General features: G+C 43.3%; 1 protein-coding gene across 2 annotated transcripts; it reads right to left on the reverse strand.

Annotated features, from left to right (window-relative positions):
• Positions 1-5,211: 5,211 nt before the first annotated feature.
• Positions 5,212-11,304, reverse strand: LOC120021582 (high mobility group-T protein). 2 transcript variants are annotated; one of them, XM_038965381.1, is made up of 5 exons: positions 11,230-11,304; positions 7,603-7,757; positions 7,010-7,155; positions 6,526-6,700; positions 5,212-6,031 (listed from the first exon to the last, which is right to left on the reverse strand). In XM_038965381.1, the coding sequence occupies exons 2-5, from the start codon at positions 7,747-7,749 to the stop codon at positions 5,879-5,881; spliced, it is 621 nt and encodes a 206-aa protein (XP_038821309.1). In that variant the 5' UTR covers positions 7,750-7,757; positions 11,230-11,304; the 3' UTR covers positions 5,212-5,878. The 2 variants fall into 2 exon arrangements, with proteins under 2 accessions (XP_038821309.1, XP_038821308.1); XM_038965380.1 differs by lacking the exon at positions 11,230-11,304 and adding an exon at positions 7,908-9,582.
• Positions 11,305-11,676: the final 372 nt, after the last annotated feature.

The following is an 11,676-nucleotide window of genomic DNA, read 5'->3' on the forward strand; positions in this document are numbered from 1 at the left end:
AAGTAGTGTACTTTAGGGAATAGGGTGCCATTTGGGAAGTGCACCATCCGTGGTGCCAGCACCAACCGCAGGAGGAAAAAACCACGCCTGGCCAAACCACACCACGCCTGGCCAAACCACACCTGGCCAAACCACACCTGGCCATTCTAAGAAAAGACTTAAAATAGAAAGTTAAATGCTATCAGAGCCAATACAATAACTGCTCATATAACTAGTGTTATATTAACTTTTATTATTCCCACATATTTTATCATCAATACCACAGAGAAAAATCTTTATAATATCTTTGTCAATACTTCTGCAGTTCCACTAAATATCCACTAGAAGTCAATCCAGGCCCATGTATTATGTGCAGTGTGAGTGAACAGCAGGAGGCTGGATTAATGAGGCTTTGAAGCCCGCTGTCTTGTCTGTTCTGTGGCACTGTGTGCTGCCTGCCTGTCTGTTATGTGGCGCTGTGTGCTGCCTACCTGTCTGTATGTGACTGTGGACTGCTGCTTTCAGACCTAGTCTGTCTACTCTGCTCTGCGCTAGCAGGATGATAGTCTCACAGAACAGCACAGTGAACCGCAACAGCTGAAAGGGAGCAGACCATTAGTAGGCCACTACACAGAACCAGCACCACACACACTCACACCGCCCTATCCTCTACCACCATTACTATCACTATGAATCCCAATGTATGCCTATTGTACTAGTGGTACCAGGAAATGACAGCAGTGGATGTAAACATTGTAAACACACAGCCATACTTCATTGTTGTTGTTCCATTGTTAATCTCATGGACTGGGAGTGAACTCACTCTCAGCTGCCCGTCTACTACTGCTGTTGTTAACCCTCTAACACGCAAAACTCGTGGTAGAACAGGGATGGGCAACTTGCGTCCCGGTGGGCCACTCCCCTTTTGAAGGCCCTTGGATCAATCCCCCCCCCCCCCCAAAAAAAACCCATATGGTTTAAAGATAGGTACAAAATGGTGTCCTTTTTCAAATCCACAGTCTATCATGAGTCATGATGATATTGATGACGACTCTATGACAACAGTTGGCATTGGCATTCCCATTGTAAATAATCACAGATTGTAAAATAACTCTGAATGGGGAAATCCCAATTTATTTTCATATAGGATCACATGGTATCGCTGTTCTACTTAACTAATTTCTATCTAAACGTTCCGTTCAGTAGCATTGCCTCCTCCTGAATAAACCCCGTCTCTATCCTGTGTGTGTGTGTGTGTGTGTGTGTGTGTGTGTGTGTGTGTGTGTGTGTGTGATTGGTGAGTGACACCGTACATTACATTAAATGAGGCAGTTCTCTTGTTTCACTGTGTTTGTCAAAGCACATAATCCTTCTTATATAAACCGCTGCTGTTTTTCCCCATCCTGGATGGAAGTCAATGAGAAAGAGAGAGAGAGAGAAAGAGACAGACAGACAGAAAGAGAGAGAGAGGAAAAGGCAGAGAGAAACAGAGAGAGGGAAAGAGAGAAAGAGAGATAGACATTGAGAGTGAGAGATAGAGAGAGAAAGGCAGAGAGAGAAACAGAGAGGGAAAGAGAGAGAGAAAGAGAGATAGACATTGAGAGTGAGAGATAGAGAGAGAAAGGCAGAGAGAGAAACAGAGAGGGAAAGAGAGAGAGAAAGAGAGATAGACATTGAGAGTGAGAAATAGAGAGAAAGGCAGAGAGAGAAACAGAGAGGGAAAGAGGGAAAGAAAGAGAGATAGACATTGAGAGTGAGAGATAGAGAGAGAAAGGCAGAGAGAGAAACAGAGAAACAGAGAGGGAAAGAGAGAGAAAGAGAGATAGACATTGAGAGTGAGAGCGAAAGGCAGAGAGAGAGAATGCCTCAGTATATCTAAATAAAGCAGGGAGAACAGGAGACAGTGGAGCATGGTGTTATCATGCCACGTTGTGTGGCTAAGACATACTAACATCCTCTCTGTAGACTGTTAGCTGTAGCCTAGCCACAGTAACTTCCTCCACCAGGGTTAAGGAGAGGATACAGCAACACACAGGCTCAAATGTTTATGCACACACACACACACACACACACACACACACACACACACACACACACACACACACACAGCTATGATGAATCACTCCTCCTTAAAAGGGACAGCATTGTCCACACACTGTCATTAAAAGTACACTTTAATAGTCTGTGTGTACATCCCAAATGACACCCTGCTGGTTACTGGGTTACACCCTGTTGGTTACTGGGTTACACCCTGTTGGTTACTGGGTTACACCCTGCTGGTTACTGGGTTACACCCTGCTGGTTACTGGGTTAAACCCTGTTGGTTACTGCGTTACACCCTGCCGGTTACTGGGTTACACCCTGCCGGTTACTGGGTTACACCCTGCCGGTTACTGGGTTACACCCTGCCGGTTACTGGGTTACACCCTGCCGGTTACTGGGTTACACCATGCCGGTTACTGGGTTACACCCTGCCGGTTACTGGGTTACACCCTGCCGGTTACTGGGTTACACCCTGCCGATTACTGGGTTACACCCTGCCGGTTACTGGGTTACACCCTGCCGGTTACTGGGTTACACCCTGCCGGTTACTGGGTTACACCCTGCCGGTTACTGGGTTACACCATGCCGGTTACTGGGTTACAACATGTTGGTTACTGGGTTACACCCTGTTGGTTACTGCGTTACACCCTGTTGGTTACTGGGTTACACCCTGCTGGTTACTGGGTTACACCCTGCTGGTTACTGGGTTACACCCTGCTGGTTACTGGGTTACACCCTGCTGGTTACTGGGTTACACCCTGTTGGTTACTGGGTTACACCCTGTTGGTTACTGGGTTACACCCTGCTGGTTACTGGGTTACACCCTGCTGGTTACTGGGTTACACCCTGCTGGTTACTGGGTTACACCCTGTTGGTTACTGGGTTACACCCTGTTGGTTACTGGGTTACACCCTGCTGGTTACTGGGTTACACCCTGCTGGTTACTGGGTTACACCCTGTTGGTTACTGGGTTACACCCTGCCGGTTACTGGGTTACACCCTGCCGGTTACTGGGTTACACCCTGCCGGTTACTGAGTTACACCCTGCCGGTTACTGGGTTACAGCCTGCCGGTTACTGGGTTACACCCTGCCGGTTACTGGGTTACACCCTGCCGGTTACTGGGTTACACCCTGCCGGTTACTGGGTTACACCCTGCCGGTTACTGGGTTACACCCTGCCGGTTACTGGGTTACACCCTGCCGGTTACTGGGTTACACCATGTTGGTTACTGGGTTACACCATGTTGGTTACTGGGTTACACCCTGTTGGTTACTGGGTTACACCCTGTTGGTTACTGGGTTACACCCTGTTGGTTACTGGGTTACACCCTGCTGGTTACTGGGTTAAACCCTGTTGGTTACTGCGTTACACCCTGCTGGTTACTGGGTTACACCCTGCTGGTTACTGGGTTACACCCTGCTGGTTACTGGGTTACACCCTGTTGGTTACTGGGTTACACCCTGTTGGTTACTGGGTTACACCCTGCTGGTTACTGGGTTACACACTGTTGGTTACTGGGTTACACCCTGTTGGTTACTGAGTTACACCCTGCTGGTTACTGGGTTACACCCTGCTGGTTACTGGGTTACACCCTGTTGGTTACTGGGTTACACCCTGCTGGTTACTGGGTTACACCCTGCTGGTTACTGGGTTACACCCTGCTGGTTACTGGGTTACACCCTGCTGGTTACTGGGTTACACCCTGTTGGTTACTGGGTTACACCCTGCTGGTTACTGAGTTACACCCTGTTGGTTACTGGGTTACACCCTGCTGGTTACTGGGTTACACCCTGTTGGTTACTGGGTTACACCCTGTTGGTTACTGGGTTACACCCTGCTGGTTACTGGGTTACACCCTGCTGGTTACTGGGTTACACCCTGCTGGTTACTGGGTTACACCCTGCTGGTTACTGGGTTACACCCTGCTGGTTACTGGGTTACACCCTGTTGGTTACTGCGTTACACCCTGCTGATTACTGGGTTAAAACTTGAAACCTGAAACTTAATCCCTATATATCTACACACAATAACATACGCACTATACACACACGTACACATGGATTTTGTGTTGTAGATATGTGGTAGTAGAGTAGGGGTCTGAGGGCACACACTTAAGTGTGTTGTGAAATCTGTTATGAATGCATTGTAATTTTTAAATGGACCCTAGGAAGAGTAGCTGCTGCAGGAACTAATGAGAATCCATAATACATACAAATTCAAATACAGTGCATTATGGGCCCAGGTCAAATACAGTTCACTATGGGCCCAGGTCAAATTCAGTGCACTATGGGCCCAGGTCAAATTCAGTGCACTATGGGCCCAGGTCAAATACAGTGCACTATAGGCCCAGGTCAAATACAGTGCACTATAGGCCCTGGTCAAATACAGTGCACTATAGGCCCTGGTCAAATACAGTGCACTATGGGCCCAGGTCAAATTCAGTGCAGTAAAAGGAAATAGGTCTCCTCTCTCGTTTTAGGTCGAACTGACTAGTCTACACCACAGCAACTAGACAGGGGCACTGCAGGCCTCCTAGACACAGGAGACATTACAGTCAAACACAATGTGTGTAAAGCTTCTGTAAAGCACTACTCCCAAGCGTGCCTACGTCACTCGAGCTACGATTACTCCCCAGATTTGATATTCTCGTCGCGTTCGCGTGCTAGACGGAACTAGGAAACTCTGAAATGTCCAACTTGCTAACTGGTTGCAGTGATACACGTGACGCATTCAACCACTTACCAAGTCGTAAATGTCAAGAGTTCCGACTAGCACGTGAACGCGGCATCACAGCTATGATTATTCCCAGACAGGATAACCCATAAGTACCATTCATGACTGAATGTATTATTGTCTGGTTGTCAATTAAGACACTTGTGTTAACAAAGCAGTGAAGATGACTTTCCTCCTGGGAGGAACCCTGTGGATAATATAGTCAATACAGAATCAGTTGGACCTTTACATCAGACAGGTTCATTGATGAGCTATAGATGCATTGGCTTTGAGTTACTACTTCCATCCGTGCCCATTCTATTCAAACGACACCGTACGACACAATCAAAGGTTGGAAAACAGTAACAGTATGATAGTGCAACAGCTTACCGACTAATGACTTGTATCTATTAACAATGATAATCATCTAGTGGTGTTCCATCTACAAGAAAACATTTAATTAATACAAAATATATATATTTAAAAAAAAATGTTTATTGATGTCAGAAGCAATTCAGAATCAACCAAAACAGATATAATCCTTTCTTATTTTTTGTAATTACAGTGGTATTCAAACAGTACAGTAAAATAACGTTGATAATACGGCATCTAAAATAAGAGAACAAATACACCGGTCATTGAAAACAGAAGAACTTCTAGGACCCCAACGTATAACTAGGTAGTGTGCTGCTGTGCACTGCTACATCGGGAAAATAGACCCACCGGTTTCCCAGACAATTTTACAACCGCTTTAAAACTGTACCAGGCAAGTCTGCATACCAAATGGCAACCCTTTCCCTATATAGTACACTACTTTTGACCAGAGTCTCATAGTGAACTAAATAGGGAATAGGGTTTCATTTGTGATGCAACCAGGGATAATTGGTATAAATAGTACCTACCACTGGAAGAGAAGAACACTAGACAAACACAAATGACACTGTTGTAGAAAAGGAGAAAAAAAACTGTACAGCTTAAAAACGATTCTTATACACAGTGGTTACTTTTTTTTTTTGGTACAGGTTTTTTGTGTCTTTTTTCATTTTTTAAATGTTGTTTTGTTTTCAGTAAGTGTTGTGTACAAGGGGAGTTAAATGCTTTATAAACAAGACATTGTAAGTGCTATAGGTAACAACGGTATTCTACTCGTCATCCTCATCATCGTCATCCTCACCATCGTCATCCTCATCGTCGTCGTCATCATCGTCGTCATCGTTGTCGTCCTTGGCGGGTGCGGCGGCCTTCGCTGGCATGCTGACCGGCAACTTACCCTTGTTGCGGTACGCAGTGATGTCCTGAGAACAAGGAAGTGGAGGAGATACATTTTATTTATTTTTTAAACTGTTGCTCTGAATGACACGTGGCTAGTGTTTCAGATGACTGGGGTGTAATCATTACTCCAAACAGTTACAAAATTTTACATTTTAGAACGAAAACTAGTATTTCTATTGGACAGGATCAGCATACGGAGGGACTTACCTATTCTGGCCAATAGAGACGCTAGTTTACGTTGATAAACAATTACACCCCTGGTGTTAGTAATAGATCTTTCGACTGCTGACATTAAGGTATTTCTAATCAAACTGTAGAATATACTGTTGGTCACTTGGGGCCGAACCCCAGGTTGAAATCCACAAGTCTAACTTGAATTGTCACGATATTGATATGAACTACGAGAAAGTCCAAATTAGACACAGCCCTCAGAATACACCTGTCACTCCCATCTGACTGCACTGTGTTACAGGTCCTCCAAATTGATGAAGGAACAAAAAAAGGGTTGTTTGTTTACCTTCTCGTACTTCTCCTTCAGCTTGGAAGCTTTCTTCTCATAGGGCACCTTGTCCTCCGCTGTTAGGTTGTTCCACTTCTCTCCCAGCTTCTTGGCCACATCACCGATAGACAGGCCCGGGGTCTCCACCTTCACCTGGGGTCTGAAGTCAGCGCAGAAAATGAAGAACGCAGACCTGGAGGATGGGAGAGAGACAGCGGTAGGGGAGAGAGACGGTGGAAGAAAGGAAAGAGAATTCTTACTAATGTTGTTTGGATATCATGAAATGATTGCTGTTGCCAAAACATGGGATACCCTGATTTTAATTGTAGTGTTAAATGGGCGCATTAAATGCAGTAGTTGTTTTATTCAAATGTAATCCAATTCAAATCACTTTTATTGTTCATTATTTTATTATAGTAATTTTTTCATTAATTTACTTTAGACATGCTTCTCTGAGACATGAGTCACAGATGACTGTCTTTTTCTGTCAGGCAGTACTCACGATGGTCTCTTGGGGGCGTTGGGGTCCTTGAACCTCTTCTTCTTCTCTCCCTTGGGAGGAATGTAGCTCCTCATCTCCCTCTCATATCGCACCTTGTCCAGTTTGGCCAGATCCTCAAACTTCCCCTTCTCCTTGGCGGACATGGTCTGAGAGAAAAACAACAACATGAAGAAGGTATTTAAGTACAAGTAGAAAACACTGGTGGTAAGATGCCAATAGTGATGAGTGTGTTTTGTGTCAGGTAGGGGCAACACACAGTGGTAGAGGAAGACAACGTTTACAAGAGAATGATACACAAGGGGTGGCAAATAAGTATGGAACAACTTAGCTGTGACACCATTCATTTGAAACTAAGTTGTACCAAAGACAACTATCAAGGGATTGATAGTGGTACAGGACAGTTTCAACTAAAGGGGCTCCCAAAATGGCACTATATTCCCTATTTAGTGCACTACTTTTGGCACCCTATTCCCTATTTAGTGCACTACTTTTAACCAGGGGCCCATGGGGTGCTGGTCAAAAGCAGTGTACTAAATTGTGAATAATTTAAAAGGGTGCTAGTCAATCACAGCTGAGATGTGTTCCATACTTACCTTCCATCTCTCAGAGCACTTCTTGGAGAACTCTGAGAAGTTGACGGAAGCTTCCGGGTGTTTCTTCTTGTGCTCCCCTCGACAGGTCTGGACAAAGTAGGCATAGGAGGACATCTTGCCCCTCGGCTTCCTTGGATCTTTCCCCATCTCAATATCTAAAAATGAGATGTTTTAGAAATGAGCAAAACAGCAAAGAAAAAGTTAACAACGTTAAATATTATAAACATTGTAGGTCATTTTATTCAGTATTTTATGACAGAAAAACTATTTACTGTCGTTTTTTTTTTTTTTTTTTTAAGTGTCACCTAAATGCTTTTCTGCAAACTCTGCACGTGATTGGAGATCGCTGTTTGTTTTCTGTAATGTTCTCCTTCTTTCCGATCGGCCATACCGGCTACAGTTGGCGAATGATCGAGCTATAGTTGATTCGTGGACATTTTCTCCCATCTCAGCCATGGAACTCTGCAGCTCTTTCAAAGAGGCAGTTGGCCTCATGGTGAGTTCTAGAGCGAGAATCCTTTTCGCCCAACTGCTTATTTTGGAAGGCCGTCCTGATCTGGGCAGAGTCTCAGTGGTTCCATACACCTTCCACTTCTTAATGATTGACCTGACTGTACCCAATGGGATACTCAATGTATGGGAAATTTTCTTATAACCTTCCCCTAATCTGTGCCGATCTACAACTTTATCCCTGAACTCTTCTGAAAGCTCTTTGCGCCTCATGGTTTAAATTGACTACCTGACTGAGGGCCCTCACAGACCCAGGTGTATATTACACGCAGGTGGAAGCTCTTTCTCAACTTATTACAAATATGTGTTGTAACTGAGTTAGATTTTCTTTGACAAAGGGGTTGAAGACATTAAATAATATAGTATTGGTTATTGATTTTGATTATTCATTTTCTAATCATTTGGATCCCCCTACCAGCCTGCACTAAAGACGGTTTCCTTCTCGCACTCTTGGCATCAGAACTGTAAACGCAGCCCTCTGCGAATAAACACGTCTGGTTCGTTTGTTCTGTCTGCTTGACAATACGTTTGTGGAAAACAAACCCTTTCTAGAGGAGTGTTTGTCACAGGGACTGTGCCCTTTGCCGAAAACGCATCCGTTATTTTTACTGGTCAAATCATGAGAAATGTAACTTTTTAATACTATTTTCATGCATTTTGTTGACTTAAATTAGTCACATTTGATATTTTTATTTTATGCAGAATGCTTGTCATTCGATGATTTGAGTTTTAGCTACAGAACGTTACAGAAGTTCTCAGTCTAGATAAAAATGCGTGCAACATTGGATACTCTTCTGCATATGTATGCAAATATTTGAAATGTTTCACGCACTAAAGCGGAAAGAAAATGAGAAATACATATCGCCACGTTTCTGATGAATTCGTGTATAATGTTAAAATGATAGTGCATTTAAGTCTACAGAAATATATTCCTTAGAAAAAACAAACTCCGAAAAATCGAGAAAAATACCCTAAAACCACAAAATAACGTCAAAAGATGCTTCCCTTTCACTCTAAACTCGATTTGGCAACATTTGAAAAAAATCATAAAATTTGGAAAAAATCCCTAATATTTCCGATTATATATTACTGGAAGCTATACAGTACATCTGTGTTGTAACAAAGCAATGCCTTTCTATCTGCCGAGTGAAGTAGTAATGGCGCATAGGCTTCTCGTTGAGGAAAAGGAGGTCAACAACGACGGCAATATTTCTTCTTCCATTTTGTAAGAATGCCTTCTTCGTGAAAGAAAGTCGCCCTGAAATGTCTCCACCCGCATTCCCGGTCGCTTTATTAATCGACAAACATGTTGACAAAGCCCGCGAGCATGACAATACTTTTCCCCGGTAGATTCCTATTGCATTAGCCGCCGTTTATAGCAATACACTGGGTCTGTGCTATGCCTATGTGCGGGCTGTGTTGAGTTAGTTTCCTATTAGCTCGGAATGGCCGCTTGTCTTCATTCACTAACATGGAGAATATGGCTCCTTCTCTTTGTGTCAATGCACAGCCATTACACGGTTTACACTAGATACCACAGCCACAAAGTCAAAATTGTCAATCGTAAAATGAATGAAAACAAAAATGTGCTTTTTGGTCTTAATGGAAGGTCATTGTTAGGCATAAGGTTATCAGTGTGGTTATGGTTAGGTTTAAGATCATATTTTAAGAAGATAAATTGTGGAAATAGGCGGGGTTTAGGACTTTTTGGCTATGGTAACTAGTGACGACCCCATTACACAGATAGAACAATGAACCAGATGTTTCACCGGATGTACAAATCCAGCAGGCAATTCCACTCGCCACCAAATATGGTGATGAGAGGAAGCCTAGTGGTCGGCAGTGGGAGAAGATGGAATGAGATAGATTTTGTCCAACATCCTGCACATTTTCTAATCAATTAAACATTTGATCTCAATAAAGTATTCTGTTCCCATTACTAGAATATGTAAAGAACAGATTGGACTATGTTTTATAGACTTTACCCTTTGCTAATGTTTCATAAAATTGCGTGGTTTAGAACGACTTCATGGGCATATTGAGTTATTGCACACGCGCACTTCAGAGTGGGCGTTCTTTAACGGAAATATGCAAATAAATGCTCACAACGTGCCAATAGGATATGCTAACTTGTGCTTTGCTCTGCCCACGTCCTTGCTTGTTCTGCCCACTATAATTAATTTGCTCCCATTGGAAACGATAGGCTGTGGTCTATCTTGGGTTAGTTAAATCTTTGGCCATTACATTGCATACAGTAGAGGGCAGCGCAACCGCGGGTACCCACCTTATTTCAATCTGTGATTTCAACCCTTTAACCTCGACGGTAAAATAAAAAAATACTGTCGTTGGAACAAGGACAGATGTGACTTTCATTTCCAATCGTTAGATTTTACAGTTTTATGCGTGTTTGGTGAGAAATCACGGTTTGAAAAAGTTGAAGTGAACTGCGCTTGTAAGGCTGTCTGCATTTTTCCTATGCGAGTAGTCAGCCATTACAGTAAAGCGCAGATTCCTGAGGTAATTTTTTTCACTCTTTTATGAGGCGATTGGTGAAAAATAACTATTAACAGCTTTTTTCCCCATAATGTTTTCTATATTTTTATTTTCGATTTTCCCACGGTTTCATCTTCGCACGAGAGGCATCACAGCCTCGCAACACTGCAATGGCTAGCTATGGGCTGGAGCTCATACCATGAACCGTGTCTTCCACCATGAACCATGTTTGTGCGCTAATGTTACATAGCCAGCTGTCCGCTGGACATTACTGATTTTTAATTCGATAAATAAACCACATTTTATCATAACAATGCAACACTTACCTGACATGAATTAATAAAATAATTTGCATTCAAGGAAATCGACGTTTGTATTGAAAATCCACTGATTAATTTTGCTTTCTCCTTTTTTCAACGAGCGGCTAATGTGTGCTTACTGTAGAGTAAGTAACGTTAGCTGGCTAATTTCTTGTTTTTTTACGTTCGCTTCGAATGAAAAATCACAAAATTGTTTCCAACCTAACATTCAAACATGGTCAATACATTTCTGAGGTATTTCTGCATTTTCTTATCACTTTCATCCTTATCGACACTTAACATTTTTTTCGTGCCTGATACTTACCAAAGAGGCTGCCGCTGTATCTCAATGCACTGCAATGGCTGTATGTTGAATACCAGCGATACGCAGTGTCTTCAGTCTTAGCTTCTGTAACATTACTGTCGATGGTGCTCGCCCCCCATTGGCCACCGCCAAGTGTATCGCACGTCTGATTGGATATAACTTTTTCATTGCCCTAATATCAGACGATGCGCCATTGGCTATTTTTTGTGAAACGTCACCGGAGTTTTAAGTGGCGCGGTGATACGAAACATGTTGCTAGTGCTGAGCTTGGGGCGCGCAGCTTGCTAGATCGTGTAGTAGTGTGTTTGCTATAGTATTGAGTTATGTGTTTTGAACACAGTGTAGCAAATGAATGGGGCAACGTGGAGCGTTCTAGTGAGCTACAGAGAGGTAAAGTGAACGCGATACGGGTGTTGGTGAGCGTTTCCCCCGATCATCAATCACAAC

Source organism: Salvelinus namaycush, chromosome 26, assembly GCF_016432855.1.
Source record: "Salvelinus namaycush isolate Seneca chromosome 26, SaNama_1.0, whole genome shotgun sequence".
Lineage (NCBI taxonomy): Eukaryota > Metazoa > Chordata > Actinopteri > Salmoniformes > Salmonidae > Salvelinus > Salvelinus namaycush.